The following is a 24,822-nucleotide window of genomic DNA, read 5'->3' as shown; positions in this document are numbered from 1 at the left end:
AAAGAAACAGAAATAGCTAAAAGAATAGTTTTCCTCCCCTCAAATATCTCCTGTTCCACACTCCAGCCCAGTCGGTGGCGGTAATGCACCTTTAAGTTGGTTTGCCAACCACCAATAAGCCCAAAAGAAGAAGAAGAAGAAAATGGTGGATTGTGTTGCTGAACCAACTGAGGACGGAATAAAAACTCTACTCGAAAACAAAGCTCCAAAAAATACAAAACAAAGCAACAAAATATGGAATGAAAGTATTTGATGGTAAGAACGTATCTTTTTAAAAAAAATTTTTCAAGAATTATTATTATTAATGGGGCGGCACGGTGGTGTAGTGGTTAGCACTGTCGCCTCACAGCAAGAAGGTCCGGGTTCGCGCCCCGTGGCCGGCGAGGGCCTTTCTGTGTGGAGTTTGCATGTTCTCCCCGTGTCCGCGTGGGTTTCCTCCGGGTGCTCCGGTTTCCCCCACAGTCCAAAGACATGCAGGTTAGGTTAACTGGTGACTCTAAATTGAGCGTAGGTGTGAATGTGAGTGTGAATGGTTGTCTGTGTCCATGTGTCAGCCCTGTGATGACCTGGCGACTTGTCCAGGGTGTACCCCGCCTTTCGCCCGTAGTCAGCTGGGATAGGCTCCAGCTTGCCTGCAACCCTGTAGAACAGGATAAAGCGGCTAGAGATAATGGATGGATGAATGGACATTATTATTATCATCGCATTTTTCACAAATTGCTCCTGTCATTTCGCCGGTTCGGTTACATTCTAAGCAGAAATTATTTAGTCGGAAATAATTTGCAAAAAATAAAAAAATAAAAATGCTTTGTTTTGCAAAATCCAGTGAATGTGGATAGAATAAAACAGTTATTCCACTCAATCTCGTCATACAAGGATTATAGCTCACAGCTCATGTATGATTCGACTTCGTGGAATAACTGTTCAATGTCTAATTGTCAGTTCATTTGAAGTTATCAGTCATCATCATTGCACATCATAGCAAACTGATCCTGTTTAATTTCTGTAGATCTGAGCATCAGTACACACTCACTCCTTCCAGCTTGTCCCACTTGTGTGTATGGGGTCGCCGCCATGTGGACCCTATTGAGCCAAATGTCATATTAATTGGAGCATAGTTTTATGCCGGATGCCCTTCCTGCTGCAACGCTCCCATTTCTGGGTTTGGGAAACAACCATTCACACTCACGGACAATTTAGCGCCACCAATTAGCCTAACCTGCATGCCTTTGGACTGTGGGGGAAACCAAAGCACCTGGAGGAAACCCATGTGGACACGGGGAGAACATGCAAACTCTACACAGAAAGGCCCTCATCAGCCACTGGGCTCGAACCCAATCCTGAGATCGAGATGCAGACCTCTTTTGCTCCTCAGACCTGCCTGATCCATCCTGATGCCGTACCGTATGTCTGGCTGGAGTCTCATCGCATCACTCCTGTGGAGAACACATCAGCCACTGGGCTTGAACCCAGAACCTTCTTGTTGTGAGGCGAAAGCGCTAACCACTACACCACCGTGCCGCCCCTGAGCGTCAGTCTCCACACAGACAAAAATATGGCCTTTAAATTTTTATTTCTAACAAAAAAAGAAAACGACAACGTTGTTGAGGACAGTATTTGCAGGTAAATATTGTCTTCCTAGACAAGGAAAAAAAAACTGGGGACAGCCATGACATGAAGGTTAGAGAAGCAGCCATGGACCTAAAAGGTCGCGGGTTCAATTCCTGGGACTGGCGAGAAAAATGTGAGGGGAGTTGAGTGAATGAACAGCACTTTCCCTTCCCTCTGTATCATGGCTGAAGTGCCCTTGAGCAAGGCACCTAACCCCAACTCCTCCCTGGGCGCTGTAGCACTGGGCGCTGCCCACTGCTCTGGGTATGCATGTGTGTGTGTGTGTGTGCTCATTGCTCACTTGTGTGTGTTCACTGCTTCAGATGGGTTAAATGCAGAGGAGGAATTTCACTGTGCTTGAGTGTGTATGTGATAAAAATAAAGGCTTCTTCTTCTTCGTCAAACACTGCTAGGCTGCTATTTTCCTCACCACGGATTCAGAATCAGGACTTGCAGGCAAATAATGTGTAAATTTGCAGAGAATGTCGGAATAAATTAAAGCCCGCAGGTGACGGCTTTCAGACTACATGGGAAACCTGGCCTCCCATAAAATGTCATTACAACATGGCAATTACGGTAAATGTTTCTATATTAAGATGCCGAAATGTGTCAATATTATTCATCATACTGGATGAAATTCAATATTTTAGTGAATTAAATATCAGATATCTCACTGTAATATTGAGCAGCTCATTTGTTTAACGCAAATGAGTTCATACTAATTCTAATACTCAAAGTAAACTTGTTCATTTCACAAAAACGTGTCAAAATTATTCATCACTCTTGATGAAATTCAATATTTAATGAATTAAAATCATCATCATCATTCGGCTGCAGAGCAGGCGACCACTAGCTTCCTCGATTTCAGCTTGTCGTTGGCAAGGGATTCAATTTCCTTGTCGGAAATGAGATCATATCCTTCACCCATGACTTTCCGGATGTAGGTCGGACATAAGGTGGCTTGTCTACCAGGCCTTCGTTTGCCATGCTGTGGGACATACAAGGCATAAGTCTTTGCTGGCTCGTCTGTGTTCAGACGAAATTGGTGACCGAGGAAGGACAGTTGGCGGCGTTGTACAGTGTTGATGAGTGGCTCCACCTCCAGGCGTTGGTGTTGGTCAGGTTAGAGACTCTGTCAGTGCGTTTGATGCCAAGCATTATCCTGTAACACGAGGTTGCGTACGGGTTGATTTTATTACCCATGTCTTGTGAGATAACCCAGGTTTCACAGCCATACAGGAGAACGGAGATACAGGTTGTTCTAAAGAAGGCGTGTTTTGATTTCAATGGGATCATGGTACTTCTCCAGAGCTTCTCCAGCCTCCAAAAAACTGACCAATCAATTAAAATATCACATGATATCTCACTGTAATATCGCGCTGTCGGTTTACTGACAGCACAATCTGCATGAAAATCTCCCTGCGATGCTGTGCTCATGGAACTACGTTAACGCACGGCTTCGCTGGGCTCCGATAGTAGATTCTAGTATACTGTGTGTTAATGGGTACACAAATTTATGCTCTGTGAACTACAGGCTTTTAAATACTTCATTCTGGGTCCCGCCCGGCTGCACAGCTTTACTGGGAGTCACAAATTGTGTATTTTAGCATTAACTGGACAGTGTGCTATTCACATGCCCCGCCCGGAAGAGGCACGGCTTCTCCAGATCGTGATTGGGAGATTTCTCAAAATGGGCGGAACCTCATAACCAACTGTCAATCACAGAAATAGTCATGAACATGACTGACATATCAAACGTAAATATCAGCACTGGTCAGGCTCACAGTGCACTGACGTGAATCCACAACAGCGTTACCCAACGACTACAGCACGGGCGATTGCTCTAAGACAACGAGGGAGGCTCAGCCTCCTCTAAAAATGACGAACATCGTGTAGGATGAATTGCGCTAGGCTTATGTTATAGCCGACCTTATAACATTGCTATTTCAGATCCAGAATCATAGAAATATATGCGCTCAACCCAACTACAGTGCGAAATCATTCCGTTATAACTTTCCCCAGTTCGCCTAATGTGTGCGTGAGTTTTTCCCCCTCGTGACAGCGCGAGGCAGCCCAGCCTCAGTGGACTTCAATGGCATTTGGGAGCTCTGCGTTTTCAATATCAAAATGCAAGACGGTTATTGGACAAATACTGCGAAAACACCCGTCCACGGACTCCCAGCCTCACAGTGGGAGGGACATGGCAAAGCTTTCCGCGAGGACACTGGTGATTGGTGAAAGCGGCCGGATATTTTCTTTGATTGACAGCTCGTTTCAACTATAGACAGGCAGCGGTGAATCTCAGTTCAGTCCCATGCAGATTCACAAGTGCTGTAGTGTACTGTAAGAGATCAGCTTACATTTCGAATTCATTCATTACATATGGTTTCTACCAGCTTTTTTAGTTTGTATTTTCATTGTAAATAAAGTGTAAATATAGTGTTGTCAAGTTTGCTATCTTAGTTCCAGAAATTTCGTTTATTTGAGTGACTGAACTTGAACTTGAGGGGGCTAGTCAGCTAGCAAGAAAGCTGCGCACGGATGCCGAGCATTGCTGATTTAATTTTGGCGAAGCCATTTGCCAGTCTTCCTTTCGAGGAAAAAATTAAAATTAAAGAGCAGGATAGACCAATGCCTCAAACTGACTTGGTGAAAAAGGTAAGGAATAATACTCATTCCTTTCAGCTCTCCTGGTACGAGAAAGTGAATTGGCTAACAGCAAGTGACCCACATCAACAACAGTAAATAGGCTACTTCAGTAATATGTCATGGATGGACCAAAAATATAGAATCTATTTAAAATGTTTATGCTGAGTATATTATATTGGAATATATATTTTTCTGGATATGAATTAAACACCGCTACAATTTGGAAAACATTTTTAAACAAAAACACAGCCGAGAACATTTCACACTACAGACCTGGATTAAAAGTGAAGGGTTATCAAAATTGCCAATAAAACATTTCTCAGTCAAAATAAGTAAAATATAGGGAAAGTGTCATTGAATGAAATGTGTGGCACCCAGCTCTATGTTTGGCTCCCCAAGGTCAGTGCTTGTGCCTATTCCAGAACACTCTGCTGTTACTGCTGAGGTTCCTGACAAAGAGCTGCTTTCAATAATGATCAATTTTTAAATAACATGCCACAATTTTAAAATATAAAATGTTAAAATATACCCACCCCCCCCCAACACCACCATCATGTATATTGGACAGTAGGCTAATGGGCCAAAAGAACCTGTTATTTCACAGTTTGTGACGCTGCCAACAATCAGCCAGATCAGAGGCAAGAGTATGGGCAAAACTGATGTGTTTTTTCTTTTTTCTTTTAAAATCTGGAAATATCGTAACCGACCAGCCTCCCCTGTTTGAAAGACTACCAGCAGCCACTGGACTACAGGTTGTTGTGTGATCTATGGAACTGGTAAATATTATAAATAGAGGAAATTATTGTAAAGTATTGTAGGTTATGCTCGATTATTAGCGCTTGTCACTACCTATCGCTACTTCTTCAGTGAGATTTAGCAAGCTAGAAACTCCTCCTTGTACTGGCTGTGTAAGGAAAAACTTGCTCATTAAAACAAACAAACAAACAAACAAACAAACAAACAAACAAACAAACAAACAAACAAACAAACCAAAAACTCAAGAGAAAACCTATGCCATTTTACACTATTTTAAAGTAATCTTATCAAGTGAAGTTATCTGACTGCATTAGCAGATAACTTCTTTAAGCACTTACTGTACCTCTTTAGAAAAGCAAACCTGGACCTGAGTGACATATTTAAATAATATTGGCTGGCGTTGAGTGGGATATCAGATATATTCCATTCAGCTAGCAGGATACTGAACGAGTCGAAGACGAGTAGCTGAATGGAATATATCTGATAAACCACACAAAAAAATCCATTATTATTATTATTATTATACATCCACATTCCTTTCGGGTGCTCAACGCGTCTTTCTCTTTCAAAATTCTCTCAAAATCTTCCATATTTAACAAAGCAAACCTGGCGGCCATGTTTGTTTCCAAATTCTCAGTCACTCGCTCATGCACAAGTTTTACGTTTCCGATGTATGATGTCATGTTGTCTTGACAACCCTGCAATATCGTCAACCATATTCAACGCTCATTCTCCATTGGGTAGAGTGACGTAATACACGTAGGATAAGCGATATGCTAGCGATATTCCATGCTATCAAACCAAATGACTGAAACCTGCTAGAAGGGAATAGAACACATGCTTTTATTCCATCGAAAAAGTGTCCTGTATGGATAATCATTAAATAATATAAAATGACGTCCTACCTAATAGCGGAGCTTCCATTCAAATGAAAACAAACATGCAACAGATGATGGACTTTGACGTGTTTCAATTTCAATCTTATCACGAGAAGATGCAGTAAATTTCTCCAAACTCACATGTATATTATTCTTTTTATTCCTATAAACTACAGTGTGCTTTAGGGATTTATAGCAAAATGTTTTGAAAACAAAAGACACACGATTCACGAAAACACTGAGTGGATTCAGGTCAACTTGTCAGAGCCTGAAGGATTTCGCAGTGATTTCAAAATCAACGTCACTGTTTAGAATTAAATTCCTACGACTCATCATTTCTGTTCATTCATTTTTTACACGTTTTCTTTCTCTTTCAGCTTGTCACTTTTCTTGCGAAAGATTTCCTCGCCTTTCTCTTGCTCTTTCACGTCTTCTTTCCTTTTCTTCCTCTGGCAAAACTCTCTTTCTCTTCCCGGTTTTGACGTCATCTTTCTCTCCTTGGTTAACTTGTTCTGACATCTTTTTAAAGTTTGTATTAAAGTTTGTAAAAATGATTATTATTGTGTTGCGCTGTTTGAGTTGTTCTCGGTGGAAAAACCCGATAAATATGAAATTATCTGTAGACAAAAATAAGTTATGTAGGCGCGCTCGCGCTTCTAGTTCCCGCCAAAATCAAACAGGCAATCAGAATTGCGAGGGGCGGGGACGGACGTACACGGCTGGGATCCCTGTGTGTCCATGAAAAATCAACTCGATGGGTTACTATATTTTCTTAAGTATGGAGCTCCGCTAATATTGGCTGGCGTTGAGTGATATATCAGATATATTCCATCCAGCGAGCATGATACTGAACGAGTCGAAGACGAGTAGCTGAATGGAATATATCTGATATACCATGAAAAAAGCCATTATTATTATTATTATTATCATCTCATCTCATTATCTCTAGCCGCTTTATCCTGTTCTATTATTATTCTCATCTCGTCTCATTATCTGTAGCCGCTTTATCCTGTTCTACAGGGTCGCAGGCAAGCTGGAGCCTATCCGGGGGAAACCGGAGCACCCGGAGGAAACCCACGCGGACACGGGGAGAACATGCAAACTCCGCACAGAAAGGCCCTCGCCGGCCACGGGGCTCGAACCCGGACCTTCTTGCTGTGAGGCGACAGCGCTAACCACTACACCACCGTGCCGTCCTCTATTATTATTATTATTATTATTATACATACACACACTTTTGATATGAGCGTTGCCAAAGGCCAGCGTTAGCTTACCCGCAACTCGGTGCTCTTAGCGCGGCAGTCCAGTTACCTTCCAGCCAGTGTAGTATTAGCAAAGGCCAATGCTAGCGCAGTCAAGCTAAATATTATTATTATTATTATTATTTTCCTTGTGGAATTTACTGAGTTATTTTAAAATCAACATTGATAACTCCACACAACAGAGCGATCTGGCAGCCAAAATTCTCTCAAAATCTTCTGTTTTGAACGAAGCAAACCTCGCAGCTATGTTTGTTAACAAACCATCACTGTCACTTGCTGGCGCGGAAGTTTTACATCTCCGAAGTGTCTCTTTTCCAGTTTTTTGGTGTCCGTTGGTACGTTTTTCTCTTGTAAATATGCGTGAATTATATATAATGAAGTTTTGGGAGCCTTTCAGGTGCTCAGCGCATCTTTAGTTTCAGTTTTCAGTTTATTTATTTTGTGCTTAATCCTAGCACTGGATTAGCCTCGTCTTCTTTCTTTCCCTGCCGACAAAGAAATGATTGTGCGTGTGCGCAGCAGAAAAGTTTTGTCACTGGATCTTCGCATGAGCTCTGACATGTGACGTCGTGTTGTCATGACAACGTGCAATATTATGACAATATTGCACGCTCATTCTTTGTTGGGGAGAGTGGCGTAATACATGGAGGATAAGCGATATGATAACAATTTTGCATGCCATCAATAAACCCACTAGAAGGGAATAGAACACGTTTTTATTCCATGGAAAAAGTGGCCTGGATGTATCATAATTCCCGATATTTCACTTCAATGACGTCACTCCAAGTGCTTTCCCGCTGACTAGACGTGTGCTGTAAAAATGGCAAACCGGTTCAAAATTAAAATTCTTTTGATTAACTTGCATATCATTTTTTTGTGGATGTGGCCATATAATAAAAGATAGCACAAAGATATGAAGTTTATCTTCTTGTTATGAAAAATATTTCACAAGTTCACTTCACTTACTCAAATAATATACATTCACCACTCAAACATACACTTCATATCTTCACGCCATCGTGTAATATGCTGTCTCTCTCTCAGGTGATGAAAGAAAATCGTGTGCACTGATTGGTCCAGAAATTCGGACACTTTTTGGTATAGGCTAAATTTCTTTATGAAGTCATGAAGCAACAGCAGACATAGAGATGACTGCCTCCATTTTGGCGACAGGGATTAGAATAATATTCTTCATACAGAAGCTCTTATCAGATTAAATTCAGGTTCAGGAATTATGTGTATAAAATAGCAGCGGACTGGTACCGGTACCACAAGCTGCCACTTTTGGGTCGTTGAGTAAGACCCTTACCTCCAGCTGAATTAAATCATGTTTTATATAAATGTCTGTCAAATGAATAAATCTGCAGGTGATTACAGAAAATCGTGCACTGATTGGTCGAGAGATTGAGACTATTTCTTGATAACCACCTCGAGCGACTCGACAAAATGGCGACCAATCGCTTCATCACCGTAATTGAGGAAGTAATAACAAAAAAGTTGAGGAACAAATAATGAAAGAAAATGCTGTTCCTAAAAGCACTAAAAATGCCCCAAAATTTGGTCTAAAACTATTCAAAGGTCAGGTGGGATTGTGATTTATTTTACTGATTTTAAAACAAAGTATATATATATATACACCAGTATATAAATATAAATGGAAGATATATATCAGAACAAATCTTCTTTGGTTGAAGAATCTCATGGCAGTTTATTGTGCCCCAGATGTGAGAGTGTACAGTATGTGTTGTGGGCTGTGTGCACGTCTGTAACCCACCTCTCCCCAGGCAGCAGGTAAGGGCTCTACAGGAGGGTAGTATTTGGGCAGGTCCCACGCCACTGTGTTCATGTACCATTTGAAGTCTTTACACTTGAGGTGTTTGCGCAGCTCCTTCTGAGTGGTCAGGTCTCCTGTGGAGAGGTGGCGATACTCCGGCCGCCGCTGGTAGATGTACTCTGTGTACTCATCCATCCATGTCTCTGCCACTCGCTTCAGATTCTGACACACAGAGAGAGAGAGAACAGAGAGGAGAGAGAGGGAGAGAACAGAGAGAGAGTGAGAGAGAGAAGGAGAGCGAGAGAGAGAACAGAGAGGAGAGAGAGGGAGAGAACAGAGAGGAGAGAGAGAGAACAGAGAGAGTGAGAGAGAGAAGGAGAGCGAGAGAGAGAACAGAGAGGAGAGAGAGGGAGAGAACAGAGAGGAGAGAGAGAGAGAACAGAGAGAGTGAGAGAGAGAAGGAGAGCAAGAGAGAGAACAGAGAGGACAGAGAGGGAGAGAACAGAGAGGAGAGAGAGAGAACAGAGAAGGTGAGAGAGAGAGAGGGAGAGCAAGAGAGAGAACAGAGAGGAGAAAGAACAGAGAGAGAGAGGGAGAGCAAGAGAGAGAACAGAGAGGAGAGAGAGAGAGAACAGGGAGGAGAGAGAGCAAGAGAGAGAGAACAGAAAGGACAGCGAGCGAGAGTGAGAGAGAACAGAAAGAAAACAGAGAGAGTGAGAGAGAGAACAGAGACAGCAAGTGAGAGAGAGAGAGAACAGAGAGGAGAGAGAGCAAGAGAGAAAACAGAGAGAGCGAGAGAGAGAACAGAGAGACAGCAAGAAAGAGAGATAGAACAGAGAGGAGAGAGAGAACAGAGAGCGAGAGAGAACAGAGAGGAGAGAGAGTGAGAGAGAGAACAGAGAGTAAGAGAGAACAGAGAGAACAGAGAGAGAGAACAGAGAGAGAATAAGAGAGAGAACAGAGAGAGAGAACAGAGAGGAGAGAGAGCAAGAGAGAAAACAGAGAGAGCGAGAGAGACAACAGAGAGACAGCAAGAAAGAGAACAGAGAGGAGAGAGAGAACAGAGAGGAGAGAGAGTGAAAGAGAGAACGAGAGAGTAAGAGAGAACAGAGAGTAAGAGAGAACAGAGAGTAAGAGAGAACAGAGCGAGAGAGAACAGAGAGAGAATAAGAGAGATAACAGAGAGAGAGAGAGAACAGAGAAACAGCAAGCGAGAGAGAAAACAGAGAGAGCGAGAGAGAGAACAGAGAGACAGCAAGCGAGAAAGAAAACAGAGAGCGAGAGAGAGAACAGAGGAGAGAGTGAGAGAGAGCAGAGAGAGAAAGAGAGAACAGAGAGAGAGTAAGAGAGAACAGAGAGAGTAAGAGAGATAACAGCGAGAGAGAGAGAGTAAGAGAGAGAACAGTGAGAGAGAGAGCATCACATTTTTTTAATGTTTGTTTCTGTTAACTGCTTGATGTTAATTTATCTCCTGACATTTGTCTGCAACTGAATGATGGATTAAATTTAACTGAGAGGGAACATGGAGAAAGACAGAGACATTCATTTACAAGGAAACTGAACTTGAACTCAGAAATAAACTACTGATGTCCGAGTGCCCGTGCAAAACATCCTCCTCACGTTCATTCCTACAGCCTCACAGGTTTCCTCAGGATTACTCCTTACTGCCCAGATCAAGGCTCCCAGAACATCTGGTTACCTCTATTCCAACACGTTCTGTTCAGTATTTTCATAATCATCAGAAAAACAAGCCCTGTGATAGATCATCAGCGACCTGCCCAGGGTGAACTCTGCCTCTCACTCAAAGTCAGCAAAGATTGGCTCCAGCTCACCTTTGACCCTGACGGATAAGTGGAATAGATAATGGCTGGATGGATGGATGGATGGATGGATGGATGGATGGATGGAACAGAAACATTATCTCTGTTCCAGCTGTGATGTTCTTCAACGGGGCGGAGATATAACTGCTTTTGAGTACGTGTTCGCACGATGGCTGCCTTGTTTATCCTGAACCCGTTTGGTGCACTGGGTTGTGCAAGTCCTCAAAAATTATCGCTACACATCCACAAGAACAGTGTAGAAGCAGAATAACCAAATACTAACCTCCTCAAGTGTCACCATGTTGATTGTTTACAGTATATCATGCAAATCTGGATGTTCTATATCAGTGTTTCGTGCCATCTAGTGGGCCACGATTTTTTTTTTTCCAAGTTGAAGCTAATTTTTAGTCCGGTAGAATTGCTGAGTTGCATCTGATGTCACATCCGCCTCATTAGATATGCAAGACATGAAGTGGTGGTCAGCTGAGCTCACTGTTCACAAAGTGTTCCTATCACTGAGGCTACATCCACACGACAACGGCAACGAGATTTTTTTTTTTTTAAATATCGCGTCCACATGGGCAACGGATCAGTAAAATATCAGGTTCATATGGCAACGCAATGCTTGCTGAAAACGATGCAATACACATGCCACACCACTACGTGCGCTGTAAGACGGTCCCATCGGAGACACCAGAACAATAGAAGTAGACGCATTCGCATAACTGCGCATGCGCACAGTGACTATCCCTGTCACTGTCACACGCACACACTTTCTCACTCCCTATCCTATGGATATAGTCCCTTTAAATCATGTGCTCGTTTTTTGAATGGAGACGTGAAAAGAGGAATGAATGGGGGTAGATGGAAGCTGGTACGCCAACATTCTGATATCCTCCAGAATTCTTTAATGGTCCGGAATAAATTGAATGCTACACGTTGATGGATTACTTTGTTCTTCTACGCCCTTTTTGAGGAATGTATTGTCGGACTTAAACCAACATCTGAAGAGGTGAGATCGCTCCTTTTTTTTCCCTATTTTTGCTGGCGGGATTGACTCTGCCCTAAGGGCTATTCTCTCTCTCTCTCTCTCTCTCTCTCTCTCTCACTTTGCACCATTACACAATAAATATTCACAGTGAAAATATTTTGTAAGCGCGTTTCATGAACCAAGTTATAGGATTTGTTGACAACTCAGATCGAGTTTGTTACACTTCTACCCGGCGTGAAGCACATGTGGTTGTGACGTCATTGTAAACAAATCCGTTCTACTCATCCAGACGAATTCGCAACGGCTCCCTTGCCAGATTTTTTCACTCTGGAACCCGTTCTCAAAAGATTTCGTTTTGGGGCACCCAAAACGCCGGTGCCGTGTGGACGCCAGGCCGAAACGATAAACAATTTTATCAGATTCACCTGAATCCGTTGCCGTGTGGACAGGGCCTGAGACGCCTTGCTAGTCGTTAAAATGCCCTACACTTGCTTTGTTTTGGGCTGCTGAAATCAAACAAATCATGAAACTGATCAAAGTTTCTTCTGGGTTCCTCGTGAAGTGATAAAGGGTGAAAGAGCAACGGATTTTACCAAAAGATGGCAAGAAAGGTGGCTCTTGAACCTTTTGCTGCGATGGAGTTAAAACCACTTGAGTTTGCAGTGATCACTTCAGGAAAGGTTTGTAAATTCTCTGATTTATTTCGTTTGGATTCGCAAATCACTTTTCTCACCATTTTCTGTTATTTCGTGATGTTTCGAAGTTCAGGAGACGCTTCAGTCCTCAGATGTGTTTTTGTTTCCTGTTTGATCGTGATCACCAGATTGTAAACTAATGTGTATAGAATATGTATAATCCCCAGGTCTTTAAATGGGTTTCTGTGGATCTTTGTGAATGATTTACCTGGAAGACAAGAGCAGGGAGGATTGGGAATCGAGTGGCTGCTGTTTGGCTACACGTGATACTAAAACTTGTAGCGTCTGAGCAACCATCACAAAGACACGGACAAAAAGCCCAGAAATCCCTCCTTACCCGGGCAAAAACGATACATCTTGTCGTGTCCTGATCCCCAGATCTTTAACCCGGCCACGTATAAAAAGTTGTTCTCCTCCATGCTCTTCCAGGTTTTCATCTGTGTGTCCGTGTAGAACGATGTCTGCAGCACCAGGGAGTTTGAGATGTCGGGGAACTCAACAGATGGATAATTTTCCAACTCGTAGAAAATATCCTTCTTTGTTAGCGTGTACGGATCTAATCCCACTGAGTGGTTTCTATATCCACTTCTTTCTCAGTTTTAATAACTTGCTTGTTTGCTGAACACAAACATGGCAATAAGTTCTTGTGTTAATGGACCAGACTCCACTTTTAGATCATTAATCCCTTTTGACTGAGAATGACCTGCATGCAGGGTTTGGCTTCTGGCACATCCATACAGTTTTAGATACAACACCTACAATTAAAAACAGTTTGTTTTTATTGTATTTATTTAATTCCTGGGTTCCCATCTGTAACAGGGAGTGATGTTGCATCCCATTAATACACTTTACAGTAGGTTATTAGATCCTACTAGAACAGATGAGCCAAAATAATTGGGGATCTTTTTTAATGGGCCCCGACTCAGTACAAGTATGAATAGGCGGACCTTAAAGTAGAAACGGTTGAGAACCCCTGATCTAGTGGAATCCTCCAGTAACGTGTGTGTGTGTGGGGGGGGGGCTGCCATGCCGTAGCCATAGTAACCAATTCCCTTTCACGGTACAGCATTGAACACGCCAATCCCCGTACTCGAGGCCATGTTCTATCGCCGCCCATTCTTCTGACTCCCTGTAATGGTATTGGATACAGAGATGATACTGGATGCCAAATACAGTGATGTCACGACTGTGCTTAAAACCCGCGGCGAAATCGAAATTCCTTCTCTCTGGTGGTGGATCTTCCACGCGTGAAAGAGACGTCGTTGCATCTGTGCTAAAGAACAAAGAACAGAGAACGAAGAACGAGCTATTGATACCGGACCTTTAGCCAAAGTTCAATGTATTTGATCTTCGCAGAGTTGTAATAATAACTGAACCGGTTAGTTACTGCAGCCCACGCAGTATTTTTAAAGAGAAAAGGCGACCGGATCCCTTTTCCCTTTCGCAACGTCGACGGACTACAAACAAGATTCCTTCCAGATCATCGGACGACCAACGGGACATCGAAGATCTTCAGCTGACAAGCTGTGAAAGCAAAAGGAACAGAACTGTTTTCTCCCTGGACCTGCGGATAACAGACGGCGCACTTTCAGTCGCCAAGCAAGAGCGATCTCAAGTAAGGCTGGCATCTGGGCAATTGTTAGTCTTAGTTGTGGCTAGTTAATGTGAAGAGTGTTTATTTGAATTAATTCATGGTTTAAATGTACGCATTTTGATTCACGTGAAAGTCGGTCTTAGACCGCGTGTTGTTTGAGTTGCTTTGTTTATAATCTGTGTTTAGTTAGATCGTGCATGCATTCTCTCTCTCTCTCTCTCTCTTTTTAACTCCCTCCGTCGCACTACACCCCTCAACATTGGGATTTCAGGAGTAGCTAAGGGTTGAGTAGAAGTTGGGTTTAAGGCCTAGCCAAGACTAGTTTTTAAGCTACAGATCCTTTGTTTCTCTCCCTCGTGCGCTCTCCTTGTTGCCCATCCCCTTTTAGGCGAGGCCTAGCACAAGGCTCGCGCATTACATTCACATACTCATACACACACACCTATCTCGCCCGCGTGCGCACACAGCCTCACACCCCTCCTCCTTGTCGTGCGTCTGCGCCAGAGGTGGAAAAACCCGGGTGCAGAAAGTAAAAACCCTGCCACGTTTTTGCTCCAGCCAATTCAATGAACCAGCTGATCCTAATTACCACATCCCCTAAGCCAGGTTGATGAGCTAATTGGTGAAATCACCTGTGTTGAGAGCACAGGCAGAAAGAAAACCTAAGCAGGCCTTTTACTCTGTCAATCCAGTTTTTCCACCTCTGGTCTGCGCACGCCCTCTCTCCCTAGCTCCTCCTCATCTCGTTAGTGCGCACCTGCGTTCCATACATGCATTCACATGCCTACACTCATGACACTCTGACACACAAACACGTGATTTCCCTCTCACATTTTAACATCCACTCGCCCCTACACTGTAAACTTGCATATAGCCTATTACTTCTGATCACCATTAGTGGCTTAGTTATCATCATATACACTGCTGATTTCTTACTCTGTTTACTGCTGGTTATTATTCTACTTACTACTGACTATTGCTTTATACACTACTGATTATTACTTGTATACATTGTATCACCATTTATATTGAATCATTCCTTGGCTGCTACTGTTGCTATATCTGATCAGTATTAGTTTGCTAATTCATGTCAGCTATTTCAATAAATGGTATCTTTGGAGTAAACTGTGTCTGGTCTATTGCTACAACATTCACTGAGTGCCAACCTCTGCCAAACAAGTAATCTAATTGCCTTCGCCCATTTGGTTGTTATATGAATGTTATAGATCCAGAGTAAACGTATTACATTAGGGCTACAATACTCACTAAAACTATAGCAACATCACCACCAAGTTATTCCATTGATTTTAATAGTTTAGCTACACTACCGTTCAAAAGTTTGGGGTCACTTTGAAATGTCCTTATTTTTGAAAGAAAAGCACTGTTCTTTTCAATGAAGATCACTTTAAACTAATCAGAAATCCACTCTATACATTGCTAATGTGGTAAATGACTATTCTAGCTGCAAATGTCTGGTTTTTGGTGCAATATCTCCATAGGTGTATAGAGGCCCATTTCCAGCAACTCTCACTCCAGTGTTCTAATGGTACAATGTGTTTGCTCATTGCCTCAGAAGGCTAATGGATGATTAGAAAAGCCTTGTACAATCATGTTAGCACAGCTGAAAACAGTTGAGCTCTTTAGAGAAGCTATAAAACTGACCTTCCTTTGAGCAGATTGAGTTTCTGGAGCATCACATTTGTGGGGTCGATTAAATGCTCAAAATGGCCAGAAAAATGTCTCGACTATATTTTCTATTCATTTTACAACTTATGGTGGTAAATAAAAGTGTGACTTTTCATGGAAAACACAAAATTGTCTGGGTGACCCCAAACTTTTGAACGGTAGTGTATAAACTATTAGACACTTGAATTAATGATTAATGAATTTATGAGACTGATCCCTTTTTACATGAGACTGATTCGATAAGCCTACACATGCTTAGTACACAGGCAAGTACGTGAACAATTACGTTCATGACGCAGCCGGTTGTCTACATGGACACGTGGTTAAAAAGCAGCTATATCTCTGCCTTGTTATTGTTGATGTGCATTTTCGGAGACGTTCACTTGTGTAAGACACTGTATTTAAAGATCAGCCAAATCCTCGTCGTTATCAAGGCGATAAGTTTGGTCAGGTTGGTGTTTAATTACAGTAGTTTAAACGTTTTATTGATTCTGCTAATTAACACGGTGTTGTAATTGATTCCTGTTTACTGAGTCATTTGCTTGGTGTTATTTGTGCTAAAAGGAAATGAGCATTTGGGAGCGTGTGGTGAAAGGAAAATAATCAACGACAGGGTGGTGTGATGAAGCAGAATTACTGTTACCACCCAGAAGTTGATTAATTTCCAATAACACCATGTCCTGTTGTTGTTTATTTCTCTTAGACAACAGCAATTCGTCAGTGCCAAAATTTTAGCAGCTATATAATAAAGAAGAAGAAGAAGAAGAAGAACAACAACAACAACTTTATTCATCACACGGACACCTGTGAAATTCCTCTCTGTATTTAACCCATCTGAAGCAGTGAACACACACATGCACACACACATGAGCAATGAGTGCACACACATACCCAGAGCAGTGGGCAGCCACGCTACAGTCACACTCTCTCACTTACTTTATTCAATAAAATAGAAAAAAAAAAAACCAAACAAAAAAACAACTTATTAAATAAATTAATTAAATACATGAAAATAAAATAAAATAATTAAATGGGTTGGGGCGGCACGGTGGTGTAGTGGTTAGCGCTGTCGCATCACAGCAAGAAGGTCCGGGTTCGAGCCCCGGGGCCGGCGAGGGCCTTTCTGTGCGGAGTTTGCATGTTCTCCCCGTGTCCGCGTGGGTTTCCTCCGGGTGCTCCGGTTTCCCCCACAGTCCAAAGACATGCAGGTTAGGTTAACTGGTGACTCTAAATTGAGCGTAGGTGTGAATGTGAGTGTGAATGGTTGTCTGTGTCTATGTGTCAGCCCTGTGATGACCTGGTGACTTGTCCAGGGTGTACCCCGCCTTTCGCCCGTAGTCAGCTGGGATAGGCTCCAGCTTGCCTGCGATCCTGTAGAACAGGATAAAGCAGCTAGAGATAATGACATGAGTTGAGAACTTAGTGGTGATGCTGCTATAGTTTTAGTGAGTATTGTAGCTCTTATGTAATACATTTACTCGGGATCTATAACATTCATATAACAACCAAATGGGCGAAGGCAATTAGAATACTTGTTTGGCAGAGGTTGGCACTCAGTGAACGTTGTAGCAATAGACAGGACACAGTTTACTCCAAATATACCATTTATTGAAATAGCTGACATGAATTAACAAACTAATACTGATCAGATATTGCCTGCGACCCTGTAGAACAGGATAAAGCGGCTACAGATAATGAGATGAGATGAGAAATAAATCCAAAAATAAATGTAAAATAGATTAAAATGCAGTAAATAAAGTCTCATCTCATTATCTGTAGCCGCTTTATCCTGTTCTACAGGGTCGCAGGCAAGCTGGAGCCTATCCCAGCTGACTACGGGCGAAAGGCGGGGTACACCCTGGACAAGTCGCCAGGTCATCACAGGGCTGACACATAGACACAGACAACCATTCACACTCACATTCACACCTACGGTCAATTTAGAGTCACCAGTTAACCTAACCTGCATGTCTTTGGACTGTGGGGGAAACCGGAGCACCCGGAGGAAACCCACGCGGACACGGGGAGAACATGCAAACTCCACACAGAAAGGCCCTCGCCGGCCCCGGGGCTCGAACCCAGGACCTTCTTGCTGTGAGGCGACAGCGCTAACCACTACACCACCGTGCCGCCGTAAATAAAGTCAATAAATTAAATAAAGTTGTTGTTCTTATTACTGAGAAACTGCAAATTCTCCGTCCTGAAGAAAGCTACAGCTTTATGTAACTCTGACTGTTACAAATCACTGACACTGGAGACTCCTTCCATAAATGTTAAAATGTTAAATAATCACCTTCTTACAAAAACGTTCACAACATTAATGATTACCAACTCATTTTCTAATAAAACAGTTTACGATTAGCCTTCAGATATGGAGCGCTTCCGCCATACAAGTTTATGTAAAAAGTCTTGAAAAAAAATAAAAGCAACATCAGTTTTAAGACTGCAGGAATAAAAAAAAAAAGTCAGAGAAAAACGGTTTTGGCTTTGCGTCTCCTGTAAGACGGAATCTGGGATGATGCTAACTGATCAAGTGCGGTTTAGGTTTTGGAGCTGCTCCACCCATATCCTCAGATGGGTTATCTTTTCCATCCAGGATTAAAATGGCTTACGCCCAGCCTAATTAGCAAGATGGCACTGGTATACCACTAAATCATGCTTGGGTCTGCACCAAAATAAAACCCCGAGGCCTTAAAACAACATTTCAGGGCCCTCATATAGTTCTGGGCCCTTTAATTCATTCATGTTGTGTAGTTTTATGTATGAAGCCTAAAGCTACAGCAGAAAACATGCTAACAAGGTCTAAGTGTGCGAGCAGGGCTAACCCTTTAGCACTTCAGTTGGTTGGGTTCAATGCCCGAACTGATGGTCACATCATCAGTTTTTCTTTGGCTAATCAGACACAAGGTACACCACCACTCTTGCCAGAGCAGTTGGGGGTTAGGTGCCTTGCTCAAGGGCACTTAAGTCAATCCTGCTAGTCTGGGGAATCGAACCAGCAACCTTTTGGTCCCAAAGCTGTTTCTCTAACCATTAGACCATGACAAAGTTTTAGCACTTTAGTCTTTCAAAAACAATGAAAGCTTGAATAAGGAATAAGGTTTCATTATTAGATGTCTGAAAGCAGAGTATTTTGGACTTGGAGTGCAACAGCAATAATAAAGGTTGGAAGTAAAACACACCGAATGGTACAAAGAAAGAAGAATTGACTGAAGCTGGGGCTGATTTCTTTCTAGCCCAGACTGTAGATTCATTCATGAAGTCCATCAGGGACAGTCGTGTCAGGTGATTACACAAAGGTGACATGAAATTTTTTTATAGAATATAGGGTGTTATTGATTCTATCCACGTTCACTGCATATGACCGATCGCGCACTCTGATTGGCTACTCTACTAGTAGGATATTAGCTCATATACTGTGCGCAGAGAAAAACAAAATGGCGGAGTGCATTAAGTCAGATATATTACTTTGTTATCAAGTATTTAAAAGAAACAGAAATAGCTAAATAAAAGAATATAGATCCCCCCCAGTATCTCCTGTTCCACACTCCAGCCCAGTCGGTGGCGGTAACGCACCTTTGAGTTGGTTTGCTAACCGCAAAAAAAAAGAAAGAAGAAGAAGAATATGGTGGTGTGTGTTGCTGAACCAACCGAGGATGAAATAAAAACTACTCAAAAACAAAAAAACCCAAAATATGGAATGAAAGTATTTGATGGTAAGAACGTAACTTTTTTATTTTTCAAGAATTATTAGTACAACCCAAATTCCCAAAAAGTTGGGACAAAGTACAAATTGTAAATAAAAATGGAATGCAATGATGTGGAAGTTTCAAAATTCCATATTTTATTCAGAATAGAACATAGATGACATATCAAATGTTTAAACTGAGAAAATGTATCATTTAAAGAGAAACATTAGGTGATTTTAAATTTCATGACAACACCACATCTCAAAAAAGTTGGGACAAGGACATGTTTACCACTGTGAGACATCCCCTTTTCTCTTTACAACAGTCTGTAAACGTCTGGGGACTGAGGAGACAAGTTGCTCAAGTTTAGGGATAGGAATGTTAACCCATTCTTGTCTAATGTAGGATTCTAGTTGCTCAACTGTCTTAGGTCTTTTTTGTCGTATCTTCCGTTTTATGATGCGCCAAATGTTTTCTATGGGTGAAAGATCTGGACTGCAGGCTGGCCAGTTCAGTACCCGGACCCTTCTTCTACGCAGCCATGATGCTGTAATTGATGCAGTATGTGGTTTGGCATTGTCATGTTGGAAAATGCAAGGTCTTCCCTGAAAGAGACGCCGTCTGGATGGGAGCATATGTTGCTCTAGAACCTGGATATACCTTTCAGCATTGATGGTGTCTTTCCAGATGTGTAAGCTGCCCATGCCACACGCACTAATGCAACCCCATACCATCAGAGATACAGGCTTCTGAACTGAGCGCCGATAACAACTTGGGTCGTCCTTCTCCTCTTTAGTCCGAATGACACGGCGTCCCTGATTTCCATAAAGAACTTCAAAGTTTGATTCGTCTGACCACAGAACAGTTTTCCACTTTTCCACAGTCCATTTTAAATGAGCCTTGGCCCAGAGAAGACGTCTGCGCTCCTGGATCATGTTTAGATACGGCTTCTTCTTTGAACTATAGAGTTTTAGCTGGCAACGGCGGATGGCACGGTGAATTGTGTTCACAGATAATGTTCTCTGGAAATATTCATGAGCCCATTTTGTGATTTCCAATACAGAAGCATGCCTGTATGTGATGCAGTGCCGTCTAAGGGCCCAAAGATCACGGGCACCCAGTATGGTTTTCCAGCCTTGACCCTTACGCACAGAGATTCTTCCAGATTCTCTGAATCTTTTGATGATATTATGCACTGTAGATGATGATATGTTCAACCTCTTTGTAATTTTACACTGTCGAACACCTTTCTGATATTGCTCCACTATTTGTCGGCGCAGAATTAGGGGGATTGGTGATCCTCTTCCCATCTTTACTTCTGAGAGCCGCTGCCACTCCAAGATGCTCTTTTTATACCCAGTCATGTTAATGACCTATTGCCAATTGACCTAATGAGTTGCAATTTGGTCCTCCAGCTGTTCCTTTTTTGTACCTTTAACTTTTCCAGCCTCTTATTGCCCCTGTCCCAATTTTTTTGAGATGTGTTGCTGTCATGAAATTTCAAATGAGCCAATATTTGGCATGAAATTTCAAAATGTCTCACTTTCGACATTTGATATGTTGTCTATGTTCTATTGTGAATACAATATCAGTTTTTCAGATTTGTAAATTATTGCATTCCATTTTTATTTACAATTTGTACTTTGTCCCAACTTTTTTGGAATCAGGGTTGTATTCTCGCATTTTTCACAAATTGCAAAATGTTAAATGCAAATCACTTGAGACCATTACTAACTACTTATTAACCTCGCTTGCTCGGGCTTTACGGGAAAATATCAGACCAAGGTCTTGACAGTACGGACCGAGCTGTAGCTAGGTCCGTACTGTCAAGACCTCGGTTTGATATTTTCCTGTAAAGCCCGAGCAAGCGAGATCAATAAGGAGTTTATTATCTGCCTTTTTAAAATTTTCTAAGATTAAAATCAACACTCATTATAATGAGGCGTGACGCTGCTTTCAGTCACATCATATTTGTCACGTAGTTGAGTCACGCATGCAGAATAAACCGCTAGCGGCTTCAAAACTGAAGTTCTGTTAGCGGTTAGCGGTTTCTGAACGTTCTTCGTCACTCGTTTCTTGAATAACTCACTGACTCTTGTTTGTCTTTTGTGTTTTTTGATTTCCAATTCATCTTTTTGTGCCGTTTTTGTTTTTGTTTGCTTTCTGCAATGTTGAAAGCCGGCGCCTTGGAAACATACCTGTCAACCCTCCCGTTTTTCCCAGGAAATCCCTTATTTTGACTTATTTCCCGCTGTCTTCCCGTTTTTTTATTTTCCCGAAAATATCCCGTATTTTCACATTATATAAAAGTCCTGTATTTTCACAATATAAAATAGTCGGTAGGTCCAGAATTCATGACGCGCCTCTGACAGGAGTTTACAGCAGGAAGTCAGGCCATGAATTCACGTCCCCGCCCTTTCAGGCATCAGTAATTACATAACTACGTCCGGAGGCGAGGCTGAACAAGTGATTAGGTCCAGTGTTGCCAGATTGGGCGGTTTCCCGCCCAAGTTGGGCGGTTTCAAGTGCATTTTGGCGGGTTTTGAACATATTTTGGGCTGGAAAACGTCAGCAGTATCTGGCAACACTGATTAGGTCTGAGGTGAAGATGGTGATGCTAATAGCAAAGAAAAACATTAGCCTCTCTTTCTTTGACGATTTCAACAAGTGCGTGGCTGGAATGTTCCCAGACTCTTCCATCGCAAAGAAATTTTCCATGGGGAAAACGAAAGCCTCCCAAATAATCAAAGGTAAGCTACACATGTTTACATTCAGTATGTCCTGGCTAAGACCTCATAAATAGCCTAGTGTAAACTAATTGGTGTATTAACTGTTTTATCCACTCATGTCTATTTTATTTTCTATCTGAAACTTACTCATTTTAAATCACTCTTGGTTTAATATCTTATATTACTCTTTATCTATCTATCTATCTATCTATCTATCTATCTATCTATCTATCTATCTATCTATCTATCTATCTATCTATCTATCTATCTATCTATCTATCTATCTATCTATCTATCTATCTATCTATCTATCTATCTATCTATCTATCTATCTATCTATCTATCTATCTATCTATCTAGTGTTCCGAGGCCATGACTATGGTAAAACCATAATAAATTGCAATGGAATTGAATTTATTGACTGGTTATATAATGACCTTTCTTATTTTAACATGATACGTATTTTAGCCCTTAATTTGGGAAATAACTGGTACCACTGAAAGCAAATAAAAATAAATGTATAGTTTATTCACAAATGCACTCTTTAAACCATAAGCATATTGAGTTTGGGTCTTGGCTATCACCAACATGCACCAGAGTACAGGAAATCGCAAATACTAGATAGAAAATTGTCCCCCATTCAACTACACACCCACTTTTGGTGAAGGGTATGACTTTCCGAAATTTTCCCTTATTTTGAGTTAAAAATCTGGGAAATATCCCTTTTTTTCAAACCTCAAAGTTGACAGGTATGCTTGGAAAGAAAGAAAGTCCGTAATCGCCCACGGCCATTATGGGAAAATGCTGCCTGTCAAGGAACAAATCAGAGTGGACGATTTTACCGGAAGTAGCTCGTGCCGTATAATAAAGTAATTTAAGATACAGTGGAACCTGCTGTCATAGTGTTATTGCTGCTATGATGCTCATCTATATTTACCTGATTATTTACCCTGTTCCTGCACAGCAACACTGCACTATCTGTGTGTGTGTGTGTTGAATCGTATGGAGTAACAATGGCGGTTCTCCTCGTACAAACAGACGTATGCACTTTGACGCCTCGGAATATCCTCTGAACGAGACTGAATGCTCATAAAATCTGAGAGAGGAAGTTTGAAAAGTGGAACTGCTTGTAACCCTGTTGAATTTTATTCACGAGGATACAAGTTTGAATAAGTAAGTTCATAGCTTAATAAATAGCATTTGAGTTAAAAAGTGAAAATTTATTGGCCAGCAATGAAATTAGGATGCTGTTCAATGATAGAAGTGAATATTGGGTAATGTTACTATGGTTTACTGAACATGCCATTTAAAAAGTTAATTATTTGTTGTGTGGAAAATTATATTGAAATGTTTTCAAGATGCCGGTGAGAATAATGGAATAAAAAAAAAAGTTGCACAAATGTTTTGTGAATTTATTTTAATTCTGTAACCTTTGTGAATGAGCCAATCACATTCGGGGTCAAGGGACAGGAAGTGAGTGGAGTTCGCGAACGAAAGGAGAACGTTGGAGAATTGACGACGAGAGAGAGAGAGAGAGAGAGAGAGAGAGAGAGAGAGAGAGAGATGAGCGAGAGGTTCGGCCTGGACTCTTGAAAAAAACTTTAAAGGTGATAGAGTTTTGTCAGTTGGGTGGACTACTCAACTCAACAGAAGACGAAGTTTAGTGAAATTAGCTGCTAAGACAGTGGCTAGTGTGTTTGCATGGACTTTGCTAAGAAGCTAGCGATCAGCGAACTCAAATAGTAAAGCCTGTGTAGAACTGAGAGTGTGACGAGGAAAACAAAGACCCCGACGGTGCCAGACAGCATTGCCGAGTGGAGGACTTTGCCAACGTCATCTACTGCTTTACTTTTCTCATACGCCTGCCTCCCTAGAGCCCGCATGTGTACGACTACATCAGCTAAGATGCTAATTTTCCCTTTTGCCCTGGTGGTGAAGCAGCCATTCTGTTTGAGGCTACAACGTACATGAGCTACATCCTGCAACTTTTGAACTGGGTATTTGAAATCCATCCATCCATCCATCCATCCATCCATTATCTCTAGCCGCTTTATCCTGTTCTACAGGGTCGCAGGCAAGCTGGAGCCTATCCCAGCTGACTACGGGCGAAAGGCGGGGTACACCCTGGACAAGTCGCCAGGTCATCACAGGGCTGACACATAGACACAGACAACCATTCACACTCACATTCACACCTACGCTCAATTTAGAGTCACCAGTTAACCTAACCTGCATGTCTTTGGACTGTGGGGGAAACCGGAGCACCCGGAGGAAACCCACGCGGACACGGGGAGAACATGCAAACTCCGCACAGAAAGGCCCTCGCCGGCCCCGGGGCTCGAACCCGGACCTTCTTGCTGTGAGGCGACAGCGCTAACCACTACACCACCATGCCGCCAGTATTCGAAATCATTTTATTTGCCAGCTACTAGGCTATTTGATTTATTTTGGGCCCACAGTGTATCTTTGAGCATTGACTTTATGTTTATCTTTATTTTATGTTTATTTAAATGCATGTGACAGTTCAAATATTTAATACTAAATTCTATTTTTTTCAGTAAGTAGTTCATATTTTTCTAAACCTTTGTCTTTCTTGACTACTTTTGAGATGGAAGTCAATTAGTTAAGGGTAATTTTAAGTTTAAAAGAGGGAAAGTGTTTTAATAAGAAGAGGGAAAGTAATTTCAG

The 24,822-nt window shown here is 41.9% G+C and overlaps 1 protein-coding gene across 1 annotated transcript in view; it reads right to left on the bottom strand.

Moving 5' to 3' along the window:
- The window catches only part of galntl6 (polypeptide N-acetylgalactosaminyltransferase like 6), an 836,827-nt gene that overhangs the window by 50,609 nt on the left and 761,396 nt on the right, over nt 1–24,822 (bottom strand). The window contains exon 9 of the mRNA XM_060926560.1: nt 8,931–9,152. Coding sequence (XP_060782543.1) covers nt 8,931–9,152 — 222 coding nt within the window. The remainder of the gene's footprint in view (nt 1–8,930; nt 9,153–24,822) is intronic.

Source organism: Neoarius graeffei, chromosome 7, assembly GCF_027579695.1.
Source record: "Neoarius graeffei isolate fNeoGra1 chromosome 7, fNeoGra1.pri, whole genome shotgun sequence".
Taxonomy (NCBI): Eukaryota; Metazoa; Chordata; class Actinopteri; order Siluriformes; family Ariidae; genus Neoarius; species Neoarius graeffei.
Note: the sequence above shows the minus strand (reverse complement) of the source record. Positions and strands in the feature narration are given on the sequence as shown.